Raw genomic sequence first — 20,216 nt, forward strand, 5'->3', positions numbered from 1 at the left:
AAGTTGAGAAGCAGCATGGCATAGTGGACAGAGCATGGGCCTGGGAATCAGAAGGTCATGGGTTCTAATCCCAGTTCTGCTACTTGTGTGCTGTATGACACTGGGCAAGTCACTTGGCTTCTCTGGGCCTGTTACCTCAACTGTAAAATGGGTATTGAGACTGTGAGTCCCATCTGGGACAGGGACTCTGTCTAATCGGACTTGCTTGTATTCACCCCGGCGCTTAATGCAGTGCCTGGCACATAGTAAGCACTTAACAGATATCATAATAATTCATCATCATCATCAATCGTATTTATTGAGCGCTTACTATGTGCAGAGCACTGTACTAAGCTCTTGGGAAGTACAAATTGGCAACATGTAGAGACAGTCCCTACCCAACAGTGGGCTCACAGTCTAAAAGGGGGAGACAGAGAACAAAACCAAACATACTAACAAAATAAAATAAATAGAATAGATATGTACAAATAAAATAAATAAATAGAGTAAAAAAATATGTACAAACATATATACATATATACAGGTGCTGTGGGGAAGGGAAGGAGGTAAGATGGGGGGATGGAGAGGGGGACGAGGGGGAGAGGAAGGAAGGGGCTCAGTCTGGGAAGGCCTCCTGGAGGAGGTGAGCTCTCAGCAGGGCCTTGAAGGGAGGAAGAGATTATTATTATTATTATTATTATAGTTAAGTTTGGAGAGGATGATCATCATCATCAATCGTATTTATTGAGCGCTTACTATGTGCAGAGCACTGTACTAAGCGCTTGGGAAGTACAAATTGGACCACTAAGGGAGGTGTCTCCAACTGCCCTCCCACCCTCTTGGGCAAAGAGCGCATTTCCCGCTCAGCCAGAGACCAGTGCAGACACACTCTGCTTGCTGAGCGGCTCCTGGTGAAAAGCTAGGACATTTGCTTGATTACACTTTGAGTGTGGCGGAGGCAGGCTACAGTGTGCCACTACTCCAGGCCTCTCAAAGGGCAGAGATCAATCATTGGTATTTATTGAGCGCTTAGGTGCACACAGTTGCCAGACACGATCCCTGCCCTTGAGGAGCTCACAGTAGAATAATGGAGGAGCTTACAGTCTACCAAGTTCCCCAAGTCGATCCCTGGTCGTCTCTTGCTTGCCATCACTGCTCACCAATCCTCCCCTGGGTCCCTCCCGGAATGCTTGCTCACCATTCTGTCTGTCTGTCTGTCTCTCTCCTTCCTCCCTCTCATGTTTGGGATTTGCAGCTCTTCAGTTCCTGCAGCTTGTTCTGCCCTGCCAAAACCCTGGCCATGCTCACCTGCGCCTAAATCGTCTCTGGCTTTGAGTAGTGCAGGCCGCCAATGTGCTCTTGAACTGGGGATAGTAGGGCCACCTCACCCGCCATTGGGTTCACCTAACTCCCTGAGAGGGGATCCAAAGAATAATCGGGTTTTGTGGTTTGTTCGAAGTAAGCAAAGATTCAGACCTGAGGTATCCCCAGGATAGGACGCTCCTTCTTCTCTCTTGGAAAGTGATACCCCATGAGGGTAGATGCTATAGGGGCGGCTGGCCAGGTTCTTGAACACGACCTACAGGGATGAAAAATCGGAGACCACCGAAGTTCAGCATCAGGCACGCTCGATCCAGACCCCTGGCTGTGAAAATGCCCTTAAAATGAACCATTCTCTGTAAAAAGTGTTGTCAACCTTGTATGGAAAAACCAGAAATCTTCCAGTGTGCCATTTCATCAGGTGGCCAGTGTCTGTATGTCATTCATTCAATCACTTATTTAGCGCTTACTGTGTGCAGAACACTATACTAAGTGCTTGCACAATACAGCAATTAACAGTCATATTCCATGCTCATAATGAGCTTATAGTCTAGAGGAGGAGAACTTTTCTCAATTACTCCCACTGCTGCAGTGTTCCCCCTAATCTCGCTCATCGTCACTCTTTCAGCCTCTCCAACCCTCTCTAGCCCCCCCCACCCACCTCCTCATGCTCTCTCACTACCAATCAATTGTATTTATCGAGCACTTTCTATGTGCAGAGCACTGTACTAAGCCCTCGGGAGAGTACAGTATAACAGAATTGGAAGACACATTCTCTGCCCACAACTTTGAAGTGAGGCCGGCAGCTGGGGAGAGGAGCGGGAACTCTGGGATTGGAGGGGAATAAAGGGGAGGAAGGGGAAAGGGAAAGGTGTGTCGATTTTTGTTGCCTTTCATCACTTTTCAACCAGTTGTTTTAAAGCAGTCATTTGGGAAAAATCTGGACCGGACCTTTGCTTCTCAATCTGCCCCCTTGGTCACTTACTTTGATTGTATCTCTGACCTGGGCTCTGATAATAGGGCCCAAGATTCCAGTTTCCAGGAGTTTGCTAGCCTCTCGACGCTTGGTGAAGGAGGCATCCTGATACTCTTTGTAGACGACCTTCTTGTATATCTTCCCGATTTGGTTGGAGAAATTGTCCAAGTGCCGAGATTTATATTTTCTCAAAAAAAAAAGCAATGAACAAATTAGTCAATCATATTTATTGAATGCTTACTGTGTGCAGAGCACTGTACTAAGTGCTTGGGAGAGTACGTAATAGACACAGTCCCTGCCCGCAATGAGCTTGTAACACTTCCTCCTCGGGAGCCTCTGAAAACCCAAAAAAAAACTCCTGAGTTGAAGCCCTGTTGTTAGGACACCTACAGAGACACACACTCCCTGAAACAACAGTGACTTTCCCAGAGCGGCCACAGAGCCTGGAGAGTAACTCTGTGCTCTCTTTTTTTTCAAAATAATAATAACTGTAGTATTTTGTAAGCACTTACTATGTGCCAAGCACTGTACTGAGTGCTGAAGTAGATACAAGATGATCAGGTTGGATGCAGTCCCTATCTCACATAGGGCTCACTAGTTTTTTACAGCCATGAAGCAACTTTCCCAAGCTCATACAGCAGACAGGTGGCAGAGGCAGAATTAGAACCCAGGACCTTGGACCCCAGGCCTGGGCTCCTTCCACCAGGCCAGGCTGCTTCTCAAGCTGCTTCTTTTTAGCCTGAAGGGCTTCCCCATCTCCTAGCCAGAGCTGGGTTAATTTAGGGGTTGTAGCGGGCCAAGGAGCCCCCCACTTCTGCATCGACTGTTCAGGGGTTGCAACCCCAAACAAACCCACTGCTAGAACAGGTGATACCTGAAAGAATATGAAATTATAAATCAATATCTTTAACTTTTTTGGGCTCCAATATCTTCTGACTTTTTGATGGAAACCAAACACATTTTTATTCCGAAGGCTCGCTGACAAAATTTTGTGTAGTTTGTGATTCCACCTACTTGTCTATGTTCCCTGGGATGACAGGTGCATAATCCCACATTACTTCCTCAGCAGCGATGAAATATTCCCAGTCTTTAATCTGGCGTCTCTGGTCGCGGGATATTTTTTTGTTGCTCCTGCTTTGCTTCTGGCAAGGTTTTATGTTGAGGTAACCATACATTCCAGCTGATTTGAAATACAGGGTGGTGAATTGGAGATATCTGCTTTGCTTTTCAATTTATTCATTCAACCACGTTTATTGAGTGCTTACTGTGTTCAGAGCACTGAACTAAGCGTTGGGAGAGTACAATACAACAAAAATCAGGCAAATTCCCTGCCCACAGCAAGCTTAAGGTCCAGAGTTCGAGTCATACACGCCTATTGAGTCCCTACTGTATTTGGCCCCAACTGGGTTGTGAAATCAGATGGGTGACGCCACCCCTGTTTCTTTCATTTCTTGGCATAAAAGTTTTAAAGTCTTACTGCTTAATGTGAGATGGGTACTCATTTCTATCAGTTCTGTTTTTTAAATGTACAATAGCTATCCATGCAATTTAGTTGAATAATAATGATGGTATTTCTTAAGCGCATTCTATGTCTAGCTAATCAGATTGGGCAAAGTCCCTGACCCACATGGGGCTCACAATCTTAATCTCCATTTTACTGATGATGTAACTGAGGTCCAGAGAAGTGAAGGGACGTGCCCAAGGTCACAGAGCAGACAAGTGGTGGAGCCAGGACCAGTACCCACACCACTTCTAGACTGTGAGCCTGCTGTTGGGTAGGGACCGTCTCTATATGTTGCCAACTTGTACTTCCCAAGCGCTTAGTACAGTGCTCTGCACACAGTAAGCGCTCAATATATACGATTGAATGAATGAATGAATGAATCTTGTCTCCCAGGCCTGGGCTCTTTCCACTAAAATGCTGCTTCTCCATTGAGGACTGGCTTTTCCTGACGGTTTGATTGTTGTCTACTGAATATCAGATCCTTGATATGTTAACTGATTGTTCCCTTTAGGTGTGGTTTGGGTCAAATCGTTCAACCCTCTACCAGGATGCCTCTTTCTCGCCTGTCCCGCCATCGACCCCCGGCCCACGTCATCCCCCTGGCCTGGAATGCCCTCCCTCTGCCCATCCGCCAAGCTAGCTCTCTTCCTCCCTTCAAGGCCCTGCTGAGAGCTCACCTCCTCCAGGAGGCCTTCCCAGACTGAGCCCCTTCCTTCCTCTCCCCCTCGTCCCCCTCTTCATCCCCCCCATCTTACCTCCTTCCCTTCCCCACAGCACCTGTATATATGTATATATGTTTGTACATATTTATTACTCTATTTTACTTGTACATATCTATTCTATTTATTGTATTTTGTTAGTATGTTTGGTTTTGTTCTCTGTCTCCCCCTTTTAGACTGTGAGCCCACTGTTGGGTAGGGACTGTCTCTATATGTTGCCAATTTGTACTTCCCAAGCGCTTAGTACAGTGCTCTGCACATAGTAAGCGCTCAATAAATATGATTGATGATGATGATGACGACTTTGCAACTACTCCAGTAATTCATGCAGTACTCTGCTCCGAGTGGCTGCTTAATTTTTTTAAAAACATTGCCATTTCCACTCCTCAGGAGTAGCTTCTATGAGGAAGCTTCCAAACTCTGCCCTTTATTTCCCCTCTCTTCCCTCCCCTATGTGAGCCAGTTGTTGGGTAGGGATTGCCTCTATTTATTGCCGAACTGTACCCTCCAAGCTGTGCACACAGTAAGTGCTCATTAAATACGACTGAATGAACAAAATTTTTGGATGCGTTAATTTCTCACAAGGTGATGAGAAACGGCCATGCCCAGCAGGGGGCGACAGAACCCAAAGTCAATCATCATCATCATCATCATCAATCGTATTTATTGAGCGCTTACTGTGTGCAGAGCACTGTACTAAGCGCTTGGGAAGTACAAGTTGGCCACATATAGAGACGGTCCCTACCCAACAGTGGGCTCACAGTCTAAAAGGGGGAGACAGAGAACAAAACCAAACATACTAACAAAATAAAAATAAATAGAATAGATATGTACAAGTAAAATAAATAAATAAATAGAGTAACAAATATGTACAAACATATATACATATATACAGGTGCTGTGGGGAAGGGAAGGAGGTAAGATGGGGGGATGGAGAGAGGGGCACGAGGGGGAGAGGAAGGAAGGGGCTCAGTCTGGGAAGGCCTCCTGTAGTAGGTGAGCTCTCAGTAGGGCCAATCAATCAATCAATTGTATTTATTGAGCGCTTACTGTGTGCAGAGCACTGTACTAAGCGCTTACAAGCACTTACTATGTGCCAGACACTGTTCTAAGCACTGGAGTAGATACAATAATAATAATAATGATGGCATTTGTTAAGCGCTTACTATGTGCAAAGCACTGTTCTAAGCGCTGGGGGGGATACAAGGTGATCAGGTTGCCCCACGTGGGGCTCACAGTCTTAATCCCCATTTTACAGCTGAGGGAACTGAGGCACAGAGAAGTTAAGTGACTTGCCCTAGGTCACACAGCAGACATGTGGCAGAGCTGGGACTCGAACCCATGACCTGTGACTCCTAAGCCCGTGCTCTTTCCAATGAGCCACGCTGCTTCTCAAAGATAATCAGGTTGGACACAGTCCATGGCCCACATGGGGCTCACAGCCGTAACCCCCACTTTACAGATGAGAGAGCTGAGGCCCAGAGAAGTGAAGTGACTTGCCGGAGGTCACCCAACAGACAGTGGCAGAGCTAGGACTAGAACCCAGGTCTTTTTAACTCCCAGGCCACACCCGCCTCCCAGCCCCTGATGAATCTCCTTGCCTTGCATGTGAAGCGGGATGAGAGAAGAGATCATCCACCTCCCCTCATGGCTCACGGTCATATTGGCCGTGAAAGCCGTCGAGCCGACGAGGTTGAAGGTGGAGAGCTTGTGGCCTTGGTGCTCCAGGACCTGCCCGCTGAAGTGAACGGAGAACAGCTCCGGCCCGGAGCTCATCCCGATCAGGTGCCAACTGATGTGGTCCTGGGCGCAGGCTTGTATATCTGAAAGAGAAAGAAAAGGGCAGCGGGTGGGACGGGGGCCATGGGCCCTGCTCTCCCCCAATCTGCAGGACCCTCGGCCATGGAGGAAAATGAAGCAGAACTCAGTCCAAGGTGGTAGAACCTTTCTAGGAGCCCACAAGGACAGGGAGCGTCAGCCAATCCATCATATTTATTGACTGCTTATTATGTGCAGAGAGCACTGTGATAGTAAAAATAATAACTGTATTTGTTAAGTGCCATGCACTGTTCTAAGCACGGGGGTAGATACAAGCTAATCAGGTTGTCCAACGTGGGGCTCAGTCTTAATCCCTATTTTGCAGGTGATGTAACTGAGGCACAGAGAAGTTAAAGTGACTTGCCCAAGGTCACACAGAAGACACGTGGCGGAAGGGGGATTAGAACCCATGACCTTCTGGCTCTCAGGCCCAGTCTCTATCGACTAGACTGTGAGCCCGCTGTTGGGTAGGGACTGTCTCTATGTGTTGCCGACTTGTACTTCCCAAGCGCTTAGTACAGTGCTCTGCACACAGTAAGCGCTCAATAAATACGATTGATTGACTAAGTCATGTTGCTTCTACCCCAGTGCTTAGTAAAGTGCCTCGCACATAGTTAACGCTTAGCAAATACTATTAAAAAAAAAGAATTAACAACCAGGCCTACAGGATCCCAAGCTGATGCTAATTTATTATAAAAATGGATATCAAATCACATTCTTTTGATTTATTTGAGAATTGAACAGGACATGTTTGCAGCACTATTAAGACACCACCATGTTCTGTGTATTTTGTTAACTATTTGTTAACTATTGATTAACAAATAATTGATTAACTTGCATCGGCTGTGCCCTATGCCAGCATTGCCACTGTACATGAGGCTGGACAGTAGAGTCACTAAAAAAATTCCGCTTTATACAAAATATTTAATACAACATGCCTGGCCACCGATGGAGACAGTGATTGCACAATGCAGCGAATGGCGTTAAAAAACCCAGTGTGTACTTTTTTAAAAAAATGGTATTTGAATGCTTACTTGTTGCCAGGCATTGTATTAAGTACTGCAGTAGATGCAAGCTAATAAAGTTGGACACAGAACATGCCCTTAATGGCGCTCACAATCTTAACTTCTCTGTGCCTTAATGGCCTCATCTGTGAAATGAGGATTAAGTGAGTCGTCCAAGGTTAAACAGCAGAAAAGTGGAGTAGCCAGATTTAGAACCCAGGTCCTGTGACTCCTTTCCACCAAGCCTCGCTACTTTCACTGTGGTCGCTTTTCCTTAGCCCATCTGAGATGGAAAGGGAGTTTGGTACATAAAGTACTTCTCCCTCCTCAGTAATAATAATAATAATGATGGCATTTATTAAGTGCTTACTATGTGCAAAACACTGTTCTAAGTGCTGGGGAGGTTACAAGGTGATCAGGTTGTCCCATGGGGGACTCACAGTCTTAATCCCCATTTTACAGATGAGGTAATTGAGGCCCAGAGAACCTCTGGACCTCTGACTCCAAAGCCCGGGCTCTTTCCACTGAGCCACGCTGCTTCTCAGTACCATAGCTCAGATGTCTTTAGGTGGTCATGGGTTGAAATAGCCACTGCAGACATCTCCTGCTGTGATCTGGACAGAAACCTTCCCCCAGAGGAATGCTAAGTGCTTAACAAATGCCATCATTATTATTATAATTAGTGTTTATTCCACGTACCCCACAAGGCACCCTATGAACCAGTTACCTGGAAGTGTCCCATTGGCGTAACCGTTGATGGTGTACATTAGGGCGGATCTCTGTTGCCAGCTTTTGCTCTCATCAAACACTGCAAACATCAACACCTGCTGCTTGTCAAATATATTCGGAATTCCTCTTTCAGTCAGGCTTCCTGTGGGAAGACGGGAAGACGTGAGGGAACCAGAAAACTCCAGGGCAAAGGAAGTTCCCGGTTAACTGCTTGTTGTGGGCAGGGGAATTTGTCTGTTTATTGTTCTGTTGTAGTCTCCCAAGCGCTTAGTATAGTGCTCTGCATGCAGTAAGCGCTCAATAAATATGATTGAAATGTGGTGGGGTTAACAAGGGGGAAAAGATATTTGAGAAGAATAGGAAAGGATGATTTACAGTCCTTCGATTAACTGTATTCGAGTCAGTGAGGCTGCATAGTATGAACTGTGAGCAGATATATTTCCAGTTGCATTAATGGTTTGAAAAGGTGGGGTCTTGGGGAGAAGCAGGCAACACAAAAAACATTTCTTATTTAAGCTACATCTGCCCAAAGGTTTTCATTACAACACTGGGCCCACGCAGAAATCAATACGAAACTGGCTGTTCCTTTACAGAATGACGGTTGGGTTTGGCTAGTCAATTTTTAATAGTTTCCAGGTAGAGAAAGAGAGAAGCTCTCATTTCCCCCAAACCTGGATAATGATGAAATATGGAGCTTAACTATGGACAGGTCTAACTAGGTCAGTTAACTAAGTCAGCCTTGAAATATGCAAATTTAACTAAATTAAGGAGACCTAGTTAAGCCTAGGCTCTGAAAACTATGAGGAAATGAAATTCTGCTCGTAAGGCTGATTATGGAATTTTAGAGTAATGCTAAATAATCATTCAGTTAATTATTGAGTGCTTACTGTGCACAAAGCACTGTACTAAGTGCTTGGGAGAGTGCAATAGAGCAGATTTGGTAGGCATTTTCCCTGCCCTCAAGCAGCTATTTTTATTATTGTTATTCTGGTATTTGTTAAGCACTTACTATGGGTAGAGCACTGTTCTAAGGGATGGGGTAGATACAAGGTAATACAGTTGGACACAGTCCCTGTCCCACATGGGGCTCACACTTTAGGAGGGAGAACAGGTATTGAACCCCCATTTTATAGTTGAGGTCCCCAATTTCTCCCTTTTACCTCAAAGGGACATTATGAGGATAGCCTGCTATAATGGAGGAAAAAATCGAACGTTATAAAATTACAAGCCACATCATTATGCATCATTGCTCCGACCTCATTTAAGTGTGCAAACGGATGGTGAGGTTTTTTTTTAATAGGCCTATTCATCCATCTGTCAATCAATTCATCATCGTAAACCCTCCCTGCAAAGTAGAATGAATATGCTCCTTTTTTAAACCCTCTCTCTTTTTAATGGTGGGACATGGCTTAGTGGGTAGAGCCCGGACCTCGGAGTCAGAAGGACCTGGGTTCTAATCCCAGGTCTGCCACATGTCTGCCTTGTGACCCTGGGAAAGTCACTTCACTTCTCCGGGCCTCAGTTCCCTCATCTGTAAAATGGGGATTAAGAGTGTGTGTCAATGACTTGGATCTATCCCAGCGCTTACCAAGTACCATTATTATAATTGCTATTCCATTTTGAAAAATATTCAGGTGACTTCTGTGCTTGAGAAAGAAACCAGATCCTTTGGCCCTTCTTTCCCTATGTTCCAGCGTTTTGCAACTGTATCCGTGTGAGATCTCAAATGAGTCGGTGTTTCCTGATGCCTTAAGAGGGGACTGGAAAGGGGAAGGCAGTGGATAGGGTCAGCTGTTATCATGGCTCTCTCCAAATGTAGTTGTTAAACCACTCAGCACATTAAATACAGGGATTGCCTTAAGCAGCCGTCCAGGATAAAGCAAGGGATAAACAGGAGCAGGCAAGAGGGAAGAACAAAAACATAGGTACTGGCTAACTGATTAGCTAATCAGTTACTAGATAAATAAGAGAGGATTGAAGATGGTATTGATCCTAAATCCAGTTTCCTACTAATGAAGGATGCCCCAAGAAGCCTAGTGACCTAGTGAGTAGGGCATTGGCCCGGGAGACAGAAGGACCCGGCTCCACCACCATTTGTCTGCTGTGTTACCTTGGGCAAGTCACTTCACTTCTCTGGGCCTCAATTCTCATCATCTTTAAAATGGGAATTAAGACTATGAGCCCCACATGGGATGTAGACTGTGTCCAACCTAATTAGCTTTTATCTACCCCAGCGATTAGTACAGTGCCTGGCACATAGTATGTGCTTAACAGGTACCATAAAAAAATGTCTCCTGCCATCATGGGGCTCATCCCCCCACACTGGCTACAAATGGGTCAGTGGATTTGAATTCCACACAATTTTAATGATGGTATTTGTTAGCACTTATTATATGTCAAGCACTCTTCTAAGTGTTTTTCTAAGCACTGTGTTGGATACAATTAATCCTGTTGGACGCAGTCCCTGTCCCACATGGGACTCTCATTCTAAATAGGAGCGAGGACAGATAGCGAATCCCCAATTTACAGATGAAGAAACTGAGGCCCAGAGGAGTTAAGGGACTTGCCTAAGGTCAAACAGCACACAATTGGCAGAGCTGGGATTAGAACCCAGGTCCTGTGACTTTGAGGTCCATACCCTTTTCACGAGGCCAAGCTACTTAATAATAATAATAATGGCATTTATTAAGTGTTTACTATGTGCAAAGCACTATTCTAAGCGCTGGGGGGATACAAGGTGATGAGGTTGTCCCACGTGGGGCTCACAGTCTTCATCCCCATTTTACAGATGAGGGAACTGAGGCCCAGAGAAGTTAAGTGACTTGCCCAAATTCCCACAGCTGACAAGTGGTGGAGCCAGGATTTGAACCCCTGACCTCTGACTCCAAAGCCCATGCTCTTTCCCACTGAGCCACACTGCTTCTCCAGAGCCTGTGCCTGGGAGTCAGAAGGTCATGGGTTCTAATCCCATCTCTGCCGCTTGTCTGCTGTGTGACCTTGGGCAAGTCACTTCACTCTTCTGTTCCTGTTACCTCATCTGTAAAATGGGGATTGAGACTGTGAACCCCACACGGGACAGGGACTGTGTCTCAACCGATTTGTTTGTAGCCACCCCGGTGCTTAGTAAGCGCTTAACAAATACCATAATTATTATCATTATGATCTGGTATTTTCTGTTCCTTAGACTCTGAAACTGGGCTGAGGAAGGGAACCCTTGACAGCCAGCACCGTTTAATTTTTGAAACCATAACCTAGAGTGTTTCAGGGTCTCTCTTTGTCTTCATCCCTATATTGTGAGTTCCATGTGGGCAGGGACTGTCTCCTATCCATTTTTATCTGAACACTTCAAGAACCTAGGTGTATCATAAGCATTGCAGATACTAAGTAGACAGCTTTGGTGATCGTGTGCTTTTTCTTTTTATATTGGTATACTAAGGGCTTACTAGACACTATTCTAAGCACTGGGGTGGATACAAACTAATCAGGTGGGACACAGACCAGGTCCCACATGCAGTTCACGGTCTTAATCCCCATTTTACAGATGAGAGACTGAAGCACAGAGAAGTGAAGTGACTTGCCCAGGGTCACACAGCAGGCAAGTGACGAGCCAGGACTTGAACCCAGGTCTTGTACAAGAAAGGCTTGGTAAGGGTTTTTTGTGGCTCCTGCCAACACTTTGAGTTGTCCAGAGGAATGGTTGGCACCATGAAGAGAGGTTAGGTCACTTGGCCCTGATGTGAGAGTCTGTGAGACGGTGTGACATTGAAGCATTGACCTTGGTCCTCTTCTGTAGCCATTGGCAAAATAATAATAATAATGGTGGTATTTAAGCGCTTACTACGTCAAGCAAAATAGAAATTTTCTCAAGCCTAGCACTCTTGGGAATGACTAACTATTGAAGCCATCTCCTACTTGACTGCTCCTCTCAAAAAAAAATAACCTGCTAGAGAAGGAGAATGTCCACGTGGAGGTGAAGTAGGGTGATCATTTAGCATCATCAATGGCATTTGTAGAGCGCTCACTGGGTGCAGAGTAGTGAACTAAGTGCTTGGGAGAGTCCAGTACAATATAATCGGTCGACAAATTCCCAAGTTATATACCAGTCAGCCCTGTTTCCATATGGCTTATCCACTGGCTGCTGCAGTTTCAGCACCAGACACACTTTATGTCTGGCATTTACATTTTCAATTCCAATTGCCCTCACGTGGCAAAGTGAAAGATCATGGTCTAGAAGACGGAGGACTAGCTTTTGAGTCCGACCCTTGCCACGGGCCAGCTTATGACTGTGGGCAAGCTGCTTATCCTCTCTGAACCTAAGTTTCTTCATCTTGTACCCTTCCAGGGTCCCACTGGATTAAAATCTCTCCTCCCCCCTGCAAAAACCTAAACACACATGCAGCTTGGTTTTCCAAAACCCATCAGGCTTCATATTGGCAAATGTTTTTCCTTACCTTCCTTACAAATGAGCAGAGCTCCAACCAAGCCAGAGTTGAAGTCCAGGATGACATTTTCATGAGAGTAATAGATCTGAGTGAGGCAGGGCGGGTCAGCCTCAGTAGGTCCGATGCCTTCAGTGATCTTCCATACGTAGGTGAACTGTTGGCCCGGGAGCACCGCATCGTCCATCTTCTCGAAAGGTGTCGTCCGGTCAGCATACAGTGCCCCTAGGAAGAGTCAGAGCCAGGATCAGCCCCGTTTCCTAGTGCAGAGAGCATAAGACTGGAAGTTTGGAAACCTGGGTGTAGGCGCAGGGACATGTCACTTAACTTTTTGGGCCTTAGTTTTCTCGTCTGTACTCTCTAGACTGTACACTTGTTGTGGGCAAGGAACGTGTCTGTTTATTGTATTGCATTCTCCCAAGTGCTTAGTACAGTGCTCTGCACACAACTGCTCAATAAATATGAATGAATACAATGGAATGAATCTGCAGAATGGGGTTAAAGTACCGATTCTCTCTCCCTCTGAGATGGTGAGCCCCGTGTGAGGCAGGGATTGTGTTTGATCCGATGAGTGCTTAGTACAGTACGTGGCACTTAATAAACATCATGGTGATTATTATCATCATCATTGTTGGAACTTGAAACACCCCCAGAGTCAGTGGAAAGAGCATGGGCTTGGGAGTCAGAGGTCATGGGTTCAAATCCCAGCTCTGCCACTTGTCTGCTGTGTGACTTTGGGCAAGTCACTTAACTTCTCTGGGCCTCAGTTACCTCATCTGTAAAATGGGGATTAAGATTGTGAGCCCCACATGGGACAACCTGGTCACTTTGTATCCTCCCCAGCGCTTAGAACAGTGCTTTGCACATAGTAAGTGCTTGACAAATACCAAAATTATTATTATTATTATTATTTCTCTCGATGCCAGCCCTATGCCCATGTGATAAAGGCCCGTGTTGGCCTTAGTTTAACAACCGGAGATGGTTGTATCACAGAGTCCTGGATCACTGCCAGACCCTGAAGTACAGATAAGGGGCAAGTAACTGGAGAGTCTGGGGGACACATATCTTTCTCTAAGATAACTGTAGTCCATACCCTGCCCACTCAGGCCTCTCTGACCTCAAAGCTAGTTATCCTTATCTGCTCATGTTTGCCGCCTTCTACCAAAGATGCGGCATTAGCTTTAGGAAGAGAAGCTGTTCCTCTTGGTTTCTTTTTTTCAAACGGAACTTGCTGTCACTCACTCTCACTCTCTCGCCTCTTCTCTTTAGACAGGAAAATTGGGAAATTAGGAAGTGGTTCAAGCATGTACTGTTTTCTAATATCTTAATCATTTTAAACAACTCTTTTATCCCACACGACTCCTGGGCTGAGCAGGCTGAGGAGAAGGACAGGCACACTTAAAATGGCACCATTTGTTTCAAAATGTTGAAAAATCAGAACCGCTTTTCTCAAGGAGCAATGCTAGAAATGGGGGAATTGGTTCCTGAACCAAGCTGGAATGTCCTTTTTTGGCACAAAATTTCCCAGAGTTGTGCATTCAGTTCTGGAAGAGTAGCGTAGCTACACTGATGGATGGATATTGAGTTAAAAAGATTTTCTGATAGGGCGGCCAACTCTAACTTCATTGGAAGGAAAACAGGCTTGTCCTCCAGGCCCTTGAGACTTCATCTGACAAATAGGCAGCTCTCCCCTTTGTCCCTCTGCCTCCTCCCAGCCCTCTTTAACTTTTCCCTACTTCTTCTCCCGCTCCATCACATTTATACTCATTTTCCCCATTTCTCTGTGATTGATCCTCAGCACCTCCCCTATCCAGCCTCTCCAGAATGAGTACCATAAAAGAGGGTAGTGTTAACTGAAATGGATAATAACAAATATCACAATTATTATTATTATCGAGCACTCACTATGTGCCAGGCACCATGAGGTAGATACAAGATAATTGGGTTGGACATAGTCCCTGTTCCATACAGGGATCATAATTAGTTCCCCCACTTTAGAAATAAGGGCACCGAGGCACAGAGAAGTGAAGTGACTTGTCCAAGGTCACACAGCAGACAAGTGGCGGAGCCAGGATTAGAACTCGGGCCCTTCTGACTCTAAGGCCTGCACTATATCCACTAGCCCTGGCTGCTTCTCTGTGAGTTGTAAAGTTGAAACAGAGTATCAATTAAAAAGCAGATATCCCGGTTGTCACAACTTGAAATACCTTAAGTCAGGGACCGCCTGAACGGGATTCAGGACAACATCATAACTCTGTGAGGTCACATACCCTTAGCAGAGGTTGTTAGATTGAGATAGAGTAATAATAATAATAATAATAATGTTGGCATTTGTTAAGCGCTTACTATGTGCAAAGCACTGTTCTAAGCGCTGGGGGGGATACAAAGTGATCAGGTTGTCCCACGTGGGGCTCACAGTCTTAATCCCATTTTCCAGATGAGGTAACTGAGGCTCAGAGAAGTTGAGTACAGCCTGGCAGTCAGAAGGACCCGGGTTCCGATCCCGGGTCGACTGCTTGTCCGTTGTGTGACTTTGAGCAAGTCACTTCACTTCTCTGGGGCTCAGTTACCTCATCTGTAAAATGGGAATTGACTGTGTCCAACCTCATTAGCTTGTTTCTACCCCAGTGCTTAGTACTGTGCCTGGCACCTATTGAACACTTAATATTAAAAAATGGTTTTCTGCCCTACTAGGTAGAATGAAACAACTTTTTGATAGGATCAGTAAGTCATTTCATAGTCTGCAAAAAAATTAACTTGCCAAATGTACCAGCCCACTGGGGTAACTGCTTTGCTTCTGGAGTATATATTACTCCCTGGGTTCTCCTCAATCCAAGGTCTCATGTTACTAAGGAGAAATATTAGGACCTTAGTAAACAAAATTGCATAAATAAAGAATTGCAGATGGATACTTTTCTCAGGACTTCCAGCTTATTAAAGATGTGTTTTTATAAAAAAAAAAAAAACTTTGTAAAAATATTTCGAAATGATTTCCTTATGGAATAGAGAAGCACATTTTAAATAATCACCAGTGAATAATGAGTTTTGGGTAGGATTTTCACAGTTAAACAGTGAGGGAAGAGAAAGGATAAGGTCCTTAGGTTTATTTGCTGAACAAATAGCAGCCCTGTGTTTCAAAGTTCACCTCATTTCTTTCTTTAAAATGGAATTTATTTGTGATTTGGAAGGGTTTCCCACATAACTTTACTTTCAGGATGCAGTGATATTTCTCAAATGTTGATAAAATTGCACTATAATGATTTAATCCAATTCTTATCTCACTAGATTCTGAAGGAGCTCAATTTTTTGTTTAATGTGCTTGGAGAGCTTAGGGCTCCAAGATATAAATCTTCTCAAGAAATTATTTAACAGTGCAATTTCAGCAAAGGGAAACTCTTTGACTACTCCTGTCAGACAATATTGCTCTTCCCTGCTCGATGCTATCAGATCATAATTTATTTTTCCCTCTAAATGAAACATTGATTTCCACTTACCTTCTGATAGTTTGCTGTAGGCAATCCCTTGTGGGTGGATGCTCAAGGATTTGTTAACCATATTCTTAAAGTGAATATTTAAAGTGTCCCCCACTTCCGCATATAAAGTTGGCCCCAGAAGTCCTGTAGAAAAGGAACATTTTAAAAAACGTCTGATGATATGTATTCAAATTCCTAGTGAATCTCCCACCTTGATCCTTTTTTGTCACCACTTTTATCTTCACTTCAAAATGCCCGACTGACAAAATGCCAGCCACCAGCCTGGGTTCAATAAGAGCAGGGGGTTAAGAAGCAGCATGGCTCAGTGGAAAGAGCATGGGCTTGGGTGTCAGAGGTCATGGGTTCAAATCCCGGCTCCGCCAATTGTCAGCTGTGTGACTTTGGGCAAGTCACTTAACTTCTCTGTGCCTCAGTTACCTCATCTGCATAATGGGGATTAAGACTGTGAGCTCCACATAGGACAACCTGATCACCTCGTATCCTTCCCAGTGCTTAGAACAGTGCTTTGCACATAGTAAGTGCTTAACAAATGCCATCATTATTATTATTAAGAGCCTTGGTTTAAATCTCACAAAAAATTAAGGCAAAGATGGAAAAAGGACATAAAGTCCTGACCCACAGTGAGTTCATAATTATTAATCATTTTTCTTTCATCAGAAAATGCCCTCTTGATTTAATGTACATATATTATACACATAGATTAAAAATCTATATTACACACATACAAATAAATCTACTCAGACTTGTATTTCATATGTGAAAATGGATGATGAAACACCATCCTGTGGCTGTCATTAAAACGATTAATGCACAATCAACAATCTATTCCAGGCTCTGTGCGTTTAAGACTTTTTTTTTCTAATGGTATTTGCTAAGAGCTTTTTATGTGCCAGGCACTGTTCTAAGCACTGGGCTAGATACAAGATAATCACGTTGGACACAGTCCATGTCCCACATGAGGCTCATAGTCTTAATCTCCCATTTTCCAGGTGAGGGAACTGAGGCACAGAGAAGTAAAGTGACTTGCCCAAGGTCATGCAGCAGACAAGTGACCAGGCAGCTCCTCCGGCTCCCAGGCCTGGCTCTTTGCCCTAGGACATCTTGCTTCTCCTTCACCTTGTCCTTTGTTACTTGCAGCACTGGACAGTGTTTTTGAACCTGCCTTTTGCTATCTTGGTCTTCCCTATGCTTCTCCTTAAGTAGAGCCACCCTTTCATTCATTCATTCATTCAATCGTATTTACTGAGCGCTCACTGTGTGCGGAGCACTGTACTAAGCACTTGGGAAGTACAAGTTGGCAACATATAGAGACGGTCCCTACCCAACAGTGGGCTCACAGTCTAGAAGGGGGAGACAGACAACAACACAAAACATATTAACAAAATAAAATAAATAGAATAAATATGTACAAGTAAAATAGAGTAATAAATATGTACAAATATATATACATATATACATTTGCTGTGGGGAGGGGAAGGAGGTAAGGTTGGGGGGATGAGGAGGGGGAGAAGAAGGAGGGGGCTCAGTCTAGGGCAAGCCCTTACTGTGTGTCAAGCACTGTTCTAAGGATTGGGGTAGATACAAAATAGAAAAACAGTGTAGTTTAGGGATAGAAAGGATGATAATAATAATAAATTCCAGGGCCAGAGAGTCAGAAGGACCTGGGTTCTAATTCCAATTCCGCCACTCGTCTACTGTGACTATGGGCCTGTCACTACACTGTGTCCCGGTCGTCTCATCTGTAAAATGGGGATAAGCCCGTGAGCCCCATGTGGGATATGGACCGTGTCCAACCTGATGAGCTTGTATTCATTCATTCATTCAATCGTATTTATTGAGCACTTACTTTCCTGACTGCTATCTGCCTGGCTGATCAGTCAGCTGCTTTTCCAGGTTTAGAACATATTTCACCCCATCTCTAGGACATTTTGGGGGGCTTCCCCTTTGTGTGTCCCATACAGCCTCTGCTTGGGAATCTTAAGATCATTTATTCCCCTCGCATCTCTCCAGTACTGCTAAACTGAGTTCCAGGCTATCATTTTTGGTGACTTTTTCCCCGCCCCTTGTTATTTGAAATCCGAATATGCGATAATGAAACTATTCAAGAGGCCAGATGTGGTATATAGTAATTAAGCACTTAACTTTGAGCCAAACACTCTACTGAGACCTGGGGTACATGCAAAATAATCAGATGGGACATAGGCCCTGTCCCAGATGGAGTTCGCAGTCTGTAAACCCAGTGTGGGCTGGGATTGTCTCTCTTTATTTCTGAATTGTACTTTCCAAGCGCTTAGTACAGTGCTCTGCACACAGTTAGCACTCAATAAATGCTATTGAATGAATGAATAAGTAGCAGGGTAAACGGGAATTGAATCCCCACTGGCACACATTCTCCTTAAAAATTATTTTCTACAGTGAGATGGATAGAAATTCTAGCATGGGATTTTGGATAGGAAAGACAATTAGCAGAGGGAATGTCTTGCCTAATGCTTCTTAGAATCAATCTGTGGGAATGTGCTTAAAATAAAATTACATGACAATAGTATTGATAAGTCTTTAAGAAGGATAGATAAAAAAACACCTAATTTGTTACGTTATGATTAGTGTATTTTATGCCAATGCCCTCAGCTGTTTCATTAGAGAACATTGCTGCTTTTACATTACCCTGTGAGCAAAGTAGAAAATTAATGAATATGCAAAATCTGGAGGAGTATAAATAGGCAAATTATACATAGGTGCATTCATGAGAAGTGTTTGCATTTGAGGCTTACCTGAAATGCTAGATCTTGGCTTCTCTTTCTTAAAGTCTGCATCATACTCTCTGTAGACAATTTTCTTAAAGACTGGCTCTGATCTATTTAATCTGAAATTTGAAACAGAAAAAGGAGCTACTTAAAAATACACTTAATATGACTCTCTTGCCTTTTACTGCCCATTTCCTGCCTCATAAATAAACATTTCCTTAGATTAGAAACAAGAATAAATGGTCTGTTCTTTACTAATGTATTTCATTAGTAAACCTAAGTGCTAATGACAGTGGAGGAAAAAAGACAGTTTAGAAGATATGGTTGATATTACCTCTAGTCATCTATCCAGAGAGTTCCTGGTAATGAATCATGTGGAGGAAGTTCTTATCACCCAATTCTGCTGCTTTGTACTCCCTTTTCCTATTATTCACTCTAAATTTTTCAGGTAGTTTTTAAGTAGTTTGAGCCCAAATGACTTTAGATTATAATCGTGTAAGTTTGCCATAACACGGTTTACAAAGGGCTTCTCAATACCTAGGGATATTGTGGTAACAGTTAATCATTGGTATTTATTGAGTGTTTCCTGTGTTTAGAGCCCTGTAATAAGCTGTGGGAAAAGTACAATACAATACAGTAGGTATATGTCATCTCTGCCTACAAGGAACGTGCAGGTGGAATCCCTCAAAACTGTGTGCAACAAGCTGAATTTCCACTAAACTCACCAGAAGTTAATTTGGGCAAAAAACCCTATTGAGGGAATAGTTGCTAACTTTTCAGTTTTTGGGTGAGGGCAAAAAGCAGGCTGGGATTTTTAAGGAGGATGGGGAATAATTGGGAGTGGGCAGACAGCCTCTATTTGGGATCTTTCCAGACCTGTCAGTCAATCGATGTGGTATTTATTGAGCCTTGCTGTGTGCAGAGCACAGTACTGAGCGCTTGGGAAGGTAAAATACAATAGAGGTGAGTAGTCACGATCCCTGCCCTCAAGGAACTTAGTCAGACATCTGGGATTAGGGTTCAAAAAGCCCCCAGCTACCTTTGGAAAAAGAGAAAAGTGACGAGTTCCCTGCTCCACGAGGAGTTTACGCCACTTCAATCCAGCAGGTACTCTTCATTCCTCCCATACCAATTTTTGGATCGGGCCTCATTCTCAACTCTCCCGTCTTCAACGCTTTGTTCACACCCTTCCTCTCCCCGCCTCCCAGTTTCATAAGATCTGGCATTTGCCAACAAGACAATTACAAAACCCTGTGTGGTATTCCTGAACATCAAAGCCCAGTTCACTTTTTTTCCTGTGAAGTAAAAAAAAAAAAAAAGTATGATTGGAGGCAACAAAATCATGAAGGGAAAAAACCAGAATGGCTGTTCACCAAATCCCCTAACTCCAAGACTCTGAACTAGCCATTGAGACTTGAAGGTGGCAGGTTCAAAACAAATATAAACAATCCCTTCTTCACAGAGCAGATGACGGTCACCCTTATGAGGAT

At 44.1% G+C, this 20,216-nt stretch overlaps 1 protein-coding gene across 1 annotated transcript in view; it reads right to left on the reverse strand.

Moving 5' to 3' along the window:
- Positions 1 to 20,216, reverse strand: part of LOC119938175 (coagulation factor V-like) — a 44,536-nt gene that overhangs the window by 21,859 nt on the left and 2,461 nt on the right. Inside the window, exons 2-9 of the mRNA XM_038757880.1 lie at positions 18,754 to 18,845; positions 15,983 to 16,105; positions 12,501 to 12,713; positions 8,048 to 8,191; positions 6,100 to 6,321; positions 3,290 to 3,455; positions 2,285 to 2,462; positions 1,456 to 1,558 (exon numbers count right to left, since the gene is read on the reverse strand). Of these exons, the coding sequence (XP_038613808.1) occupies positions 1,456 to 1,558; positions 2,285 to 2,462; positions 3,290 to 3,455; positions 6,100 to 6,321; positions 8,048 to 8,191; positions 12,501 to 12,713; positions 15,983 to 16,105; positions 18,754 to 18,845 (1,241 nt within the window). The remainder of the gene's footprint in view (positions 1 to 1,455; positions 1,559 to 2,284; positions 2,463 to 3,289; positions 3,456 to 6,099; positions 6,322 to 8,047; positions 8,192 to 12,500; positions 12,714 to 15,982; positions 16,106 to 18,753; positions 18,846 to 20,216) is intronic.

Source organism: Tachyglossus aculeatus, chromosome 16, assembly GCF_015852505.1.
Source record: "Tachyglossus aculeatus isolate mTacAcu1 chromosome 16, mTacAcu1.pri, whole genome shotgun sequence".
Taxonomy (NCBI): domain Eukaryota; kingdom Metazoa; phylum Chordata; class Mammalia; order Monotremata; family Tachyglossidae; genus Tachyglossus; species Tachyglossus aculeatus.